The sequence below is a fragment of the Haliotis asinina genome, chromosome 4 (assembly GCF_037392515.1).
Source record: "Haliotis asinina isolate JCU_RB_2024 chromosome 4, JCU_Hal_asi_v2, whole genome shotgun sequence".
Taxonomy (NCBI): domain Eukaryota; kingdom Metazoa; phylum Mollusca; class Gastropoda; order Lepetellida; family Haliotidae; genus Haliotis; species Haliotis asinina.
The window spans coordinates 9761503-9768664 of NC_090283.1; the positions used below are offsets into that span (position 1 = coordinate 9761503).

The 7162-nt window shown below is 39.7% G+C and overlaps 1 protein-coding gene across 1 annotated transcript; it reads left to right on the forward strand.

Moving 5' to 3' along the window:
- Positions 1-2763: 2763 nt before the first annotated feature.
- Positions 2764-3702, forward strand: LOC137280750 (uncharacterized protein F54H12.2-like). Its single transcript, XM_067811969.1, has one exon. It carries the CDS (start codon positions 2764-2766, stop codon positions 3700-3702), a length of 939 nt encoding a protein of 312 aa, XP_067668070.1.
- Positions 3703-7162: the final 3460 nt, after the last annotated feature.

Here is a 7162-nt window from a genome sequence, read left to right on the forward strand (position 1 = left end):
ATGCGGAAAATCTTCTCACTTTGTGTTACACTTTGGAACTGGCTAAAATTCTTAGACGGTTATCCTGTGATTTGTGTTTTGGATGTATGTTTGAACCTGAGGGAGAACTGGTGCACACGTGTAAGCACATGCTAGAACAGGATCACGTTGATGGTCTTTTCATGACGGCCATGAGTGAAATAAATGATGAACACGTGATTGATAAATGGTTGGAAGTATTTAGTGATGACACATCTCTGAATTACGTGAACATAGTTTCATACCGCTGCAAAGACTTTCGGGACACTCATTTTAAAACATCAGAGTGGCTTCATGATCTGAAGCAACGTGTGGTTAAGATGCTGTTGTTAGAAAATCGCTTTCAATAATTGTGAATGTATACATGAATGAATTCTATTAATTAAAGCATATGTTCCTTCCTATTCGTACCTTCATGTTATATATTGCCTGTTACAACTGGTTTCATTCAGTACGTGTGTGAGTTCACAAAAGATGAACAGGGTATTGTTAGAGAGGCACGAAAAAGCATTAGAAAAGTATTATTATGACCCTCACAATCCAGGAGCCTACTATGGTCCGTCCAAACTCCGACGGGTATTGAAGACAACACCTCAACCTGATGTTAGGCTCAGGAAGGTGAAATGGTTTGTCAACAACCAAGATCCTTACAGTTTACACAAACCAGTCAAGCATAGATTTAAAAGGATGAAAGTCAGAGTGAATTCCATGGACGAAATGTGGGATGTGGACCTTGCTGATCTTTCACGCTACAGCAAAGAAAATGAGGGTATCCGGTATTTGCTTGTCGTGATTGACATACTGAGTAGGTTTACTTTTGTCCTTCCTTTGGAAAATAAAAGGCCAGAGTCCGTGTTGAAAGCCTTTAAAAAAATACTTCAAGAAAGAAAACCAAGAAAAGTACGCGTAGATGGTGGTAGTGAGTTTAAGGGAGTGTTCAAATCTTTTTTGGAAAAACAAAATATTACCATTACTATTGCACGCAACGAAAACATTAAAAGTAATTATGTGGAACGCTTCAACAGAACACTGAAGTCGTTGATCACACGTTACATGACACGTAAGAACACCAAGCATTATCTCAGTGTTCTACCTGATTTGGTGTACAACTACAATAACACCCCACATTCGTCTTTACCCCTTCTATCACCTGCTCAAGTAAATAAAAGCAATGAATTGAAAGTTTGGCAACACTTGTATGTCAAACCCTTGTTGAAGTCAAAGGAAAAAAAAGGTCAAGTGATAAAGAAATACAGATATAAAGTTGGTGATCTTGTTCGCATCCCATACCTGAGGAAACCGTTCAGCAAAGAACTTGATCTGAAGTGGACGGAAGAACTTTTCAAAGTAACAGAACGTTTCAAGAAACAAGACATACCTCTGTACAGAATTAAAGATTTTCATGGTGAACTTATTAAAGGGAGTTTTTACACTGCCGAACTGCAAAAGGTTAACAAAGGAGACGATATTGAGTGGCAAGTGGAAAAGATCTTAAAGAAGAAACGCATGAGAGGAAAAACGTATGTTTTGGTTCGTTGCTTAGGTTGGCCTAGTTCTTTTGATTCATATGTGGAAGAAAGTCAACTGAAAAACCTATGATGGAGAAATATGTGTTTCTCAAGAGTTCTGACACAAAAAATTCTTATTTCAAGGATAACAGCCCTTATCATTTTCGCATTAAGCTCAATCAAAGACTGCTGTTTGATGGATTTTGGGTCGTGTCTTTAAACTTTGGAAAGATAGACCTCACTCATGTGAACGATCCTTATGTAGATATACTGTGTAACCTGTGCGATAGTTCACTGGTGGGTAATACCCAGTTACCACTGTTAAGACGCATTGATCTGAGGAATGGACCCAACTTTTCCTTTGCTAATGAATACAATATCCATGTGATGGTCAAAGAGTCACCTGACATTGAAATCTGTATAAAAGCGAGGAGTGGAACACCACTGTCATTCTTGAAAGAGCAGACTTATGCAACACTTCACTTGAGACGTTATCCCTTTGCTGACTGAACATGGATTCCCTCCCTCTGTATATCCCAGATTATAGCAAATGGCAGAAATACTTCAAGAAACAAATGACAAGTACTTCTCGTGTTGTGAATGGAAAAGCTCCCCCTAAAGTTATTCCATCTCACCGATCTGTTTCTCAACCGGAAGAACCTAAAATCGAACTGCAGATGACTTCAGAACAACAAAGTGTTGTGGAGAGAGCGGATGCTAAAGAAAAGCGTCATAGGTCTTTAAAAAGAGCTGCAGGTGAACAGATTGCCACAACCAAGAAGATACGTCAGACAAGTAACATCGCCTCCAAGACAGCTAAAGTGCTCAAGTGTACTCCTGTGAAAGAAAACGACATCTTCAGTTGAGCATCATGTCTTTATTGAATAGCAAAACTTTTGAAGAGTTGGTACCGGATTCGCTCAACCTATTTACCTTACCTCCATATCAGACCAGTATCCAGCAACACTATTTTGTAGATGTACGCCCACTCAGTCAAATTAATGACTCTTCTCCACTGGAATTTCACATATCCAATTCGGGTAGTGATTACATTGATTTGAAGCGAACAAAACTGCATGTAAAACTCAAAGTCACCCATGCGGATGGATCGGTATTGGATGCAGACGAACACGTGGCACCTGTCAATTTGCTTTTGCAGGCACTGTTTTCTCAAATTTCAGTGTATATGCAGAACCAGTTGGTGTCTTCGACCAACAATCATTATGCTTACAAGAGCATGATGAAGACCTTGCTAAACTATGGAGCTGATGCGAAAAGCTCTCAAATGACATCGCAGCTGTTTTACAAAGATGAGGGTGAAGATAATGATGCCATTGAAACAACTGATTGTGTCACTGGAACCAATTACGGTTTGATTGCACGTGGTACCTACATCAAGAAGAGCAATGAACTGACCATGTCTGGACCTTTGTATGAAGATGTGTTTAGCATGAAAAGACATTTAATCAATGGAGTAGATTTGACTTTGAAATTGTACAGATCATCACCTACTTTCTGTTTGATGAGCGGTAAAGCCAACCAAGAGTATACCATTGAGCTACTCGATGCTTATCTTCAAGTATGCAAACTCAAAGTCAACCCGGCGCTGATTCTAGCTCACAACACCCTGTTCGAAAATAACTCCAATGCACTCTACCCTTTCACCAAGTCTGAGGTCAAGGTCAACAGCATCCCTGTTTCTCAACTGACGCATACCATTGATAATGTGTCCAACCCCATTGCTAATCGTTACATCATCGCCTTTGTGGAAAGCAAGAGTTTGAATGGGTCATATGACACGAATCCTTTCAACTTTCAATCCAGCATGCTCAAAACTGTCAGTCTCTATGTGAATGGTGTCAGTGTACCTGGACGTCCAACTCGAGCTGATGATGTGAACAGCTACGTAAACATGTTTGATGGCATGGGGTTTTGGAGAGAAAATCGAGGAAATTTCATATCCAGGGGAGAATTTTTGTTAGGAAATGCACTGTTTGTCTTTGAACTGGAAGAGTTGTGTGGAGAATCCGAGTACCTCAATCTGGTGAAGACTGGAAATGTGCGGTTGGAAATCGAGTTCAAAGCTGCACTAACCAAAACGCTGAGCTGCATCATTCTCAGTGAAAGAAACTCCATCATCGAAATCGATCAAGCGCGAAACGTCTTCATCAAGTAAATACAGAGATGAAAGCTTCACAGTTGATGTGCGCCCTTCAGTGTGATTCAACCTTACAGACTCACGTCTTGGGGGTGTATGCCAGAGATACGCTTCCTATAATCGCACCTTTCATGCAAAGACAAGGTGTAGGATGTATTGTGAATACTGAGTCCAGTCAGAACAGTGGTCGCCACTGGGTTGCTATGTACTTTAAAAACAATACAGCAGAATTCTTCGATAGTTTAGCAGATCCTGTTGATGTTACATTTGATCGCTATTTAAAGACTTATGCTGGTTCTTACTTACGCAGTAATCACCGGTTACAATCTGTGAATTCAAATGTGTGTGGGTTCTATTGTTTGTACTATGTATTATGTAAATTTAAAGCATGCCAGAGTCTAAACCATATACTTCATCAGTTTGATGTACACAACTTCATGTGGAATGACGCCTTTGTATCTGAATATGTTTGTAATTATTTCAAATACTGCTCTGCTTCTTGTCTAGATTGTAACTGATGTTATATCTATGTATGAAAAAAAATATCAATAAAATTAGTGTAGATGAGATTAGGTTTGTGTTGTGTATAAATACCACGGTATCAAGCCTAGTATTGCAGTTCTGTGCTAAAGAGCGATCTGAATACATCATGGGAGAATGTGTGTTACCATTTCAAACTCCTACTACAATATCGGTTGTGGGAGGATCTTCAAGTGGGAAAACCTTTTGGGTTGCACAGCTCTTAAAACAAGCTAGCTGCATGTTCGATCCACCACCCAACCTGATTGTGTATTGCTATGCCGTGTGGCAGGATGCCTACAGCGAACTTGAGAGGACGATTCCCAACATTCGATTTAAAGATGCACTACCTACAGAAGAGGAGTTAAAATCATATTCTTCGGAATCCGATAAACGGTGTGTACTGGTAGTAGATGACTTCATGCAAGACATTTGTAAGAACCCTCTGTTTTTACATCTTTATACCACACTATCTCATCATCTGGGAATTACTGTCATTAACATTCAACAGTCAGCCTTTCCTAAAGGCGAATGTAACAGAACCATGTCTCTAAACACCCATTACTTTGTTCTGTTGTCTAACCCGCGTTCAGCACATGAATACAGAATTTTGGCATCGCAAATATTTCCAGGTCAAATTAAATATTTTATGGAATCCTTCCAAGATGCAGTTGGGAGAAAACAATATGGGTATCTTGTTTTGGATGCTTCACCCCATGCTGATGAACGCTATGGACGTTTACGCACAAACATATTTCCTGATGATGAAGTATGTACAGTCTACTTACAACAGTCCCAGAAGTAGGACTGAAATGATATATTCGTCTCTCTACAAGTGTTTTCATCATTTCACACTCACCGCTGAAGTTGAACAGAACCATGGATGTGTGCGGACGGTTCAATGATGTGCTCGCAGACTGTGTTGAAGCAGAGCGTTACACTGAGGAGTATGGCTATAAGTTTAGTGACAGATTGAAGTCGTTCAACAACTGGCCTGTTCAAATGAAACAGTCGCCAAAAGCCATGGCTGAAGCAGGATTTATTTACACAGGACAGTCTGATAAAGTCTACTGCTTCAAATGTAGGCTTCGTGTACATCAATGGATACCCGATGATGATCCCATGACTGAACACTTCAGACTGTCTCCACACTGTAACTATATACACATGGTGTCTGAACCCATGGATACCAAGAAAGGTTAGACGTGAGCAACTTTGAATAAATATTAATCACCGTAGTTTTTCAAACTGACAACCTTCCATATAACAACCAATTCACGTCACTTCAGCCATAGTACAGTCAGCCCTCGGTCAGAATGTATGCAGTGAAAGAAAGGAATTGTCTGATCAACATTATCGAAAAACACAGAAAGAATGATGCAACATTGAAAGAAACAGCTTCTCGAATGTTGTTTACAGTGTCAGTGTGGGGAGACGATTACGCTGCTTTACAAACAGAACATCACTATGACTCATGGACTGAAGTCATTAAAGACTTCTTGTGGAATAACAGACTGTGTCCCAACATATTAGATGAAGACATATGGATAGATGGAAGGGTAGACTACGAATGTTTCTGTAGTGAAAACGAGCGAGTGGTTGCTAATAATATTTTTCGAAAGGCTATGTCTTTACAAGATTACGAAGACTCAAATCACAGTACCACTGTGTCTGTTAAGGGTGAAGATTTGTTGGAAAGTTGGCAAAGAGATCCTCCTCATGATTGTAGTCAGTGCAAAGACGATGACAACAAAGAAGATGCGATTTTGGGTTTCTAGATAAATAACACTAACCAAAGATGTGTGTCTTCATTTGAGAGTGGAACAGCTACCCTACAGCATCAACATGAGTGGTCTGCTCCAAAAACATTCAGCTTTTCTTATGATGTTGGAACAAGCTAGTGTCAGGCAAAGAAAGGCTTTGTTAATACATGCCTCACGTGAACAGCTTATGTCAGTGATTACTCTTATATTTAACATTTTGAGAGGAATCATACCCTTACCACACAGTGATAAAATGCGTCTCTCACGCTACAAGAAGTGCATTCGATCTTTAGCCAGCAAGACAGTTAGTAGTCGCGAGAAACGTGAGCTGATTCTGACACATCATTCGGTTCTACCCATTTGCATAAAATCCTTTCAAGTATACCTCTCATCGATTCACAATGAGCAAGCCTATGGTTCTTCTGACAAGAGAGACCTACCAGAGGTTGATGAACAATCAAGAAGAACAGATTCTTCCTCAGACAGCGAATCAGATACTGAATCAGAATCCTCTGACGAGACAAGATCTGAAGATGATGAATCATAATAAGGGTTCTAGTGATGAAACGGTTGCATCTGTCATGGAACATAACATGGACTTTATGCTTCGTGTCCCCGAGCAGATCATTCGAGGGGTTTCGTCTACAAAGACCATTGGGAAGTTAATGAGCTTGTGGATATTTGTGAAAGAAAATATTCTGAATGGTCAAATAGGACTAACAGGAGATCTAAGACTTGTGTTACCTAATGGTGAGGTATTACATGGTTCAAATATAGTGGACTTGCTCCGCTTTCTCATCATGAAAGCAGGTGCTGAGAGTCACCGACCAGTGGGATATAGAGAGTTTTATAAACTTTTGAGACATTTACACGTTCCTAAACATCTCATGAAAAGCAGGCAAAATAAAGACAAAAAGAAGAAGACTGTAAATACTTTATATATAAAACGCAAAGCGTCTCATGGTGTGCCTGGTGTGACAAACGTAAGGAAAACAATCGAACCATTTTAATGTACATCCATTCTTCTATACATATTATGTACAAGGAAATAAAAAAATGGATTACTAAATGACTAGTTGGTCTTGTTGTTTATCGTAAATGCATGTTGAGTTTGGTCAGCATCAGCAGTTTCTCTTTTCCTGTGTTGGAAAGCAAACCAGCGTTCAAACTGTTAATGTTGTCATACCAGTCGGTGT

Bases quoted from the DNA above. Each gene is read 5' to 3' on its own strand.
- LOC137280750 (XM_067811969.1), top strand. From the start codon at position 2,764: ATGATGAAGACCTTGCTAAACTATGGAGCTGATGCGAAAAGCTCTCAA.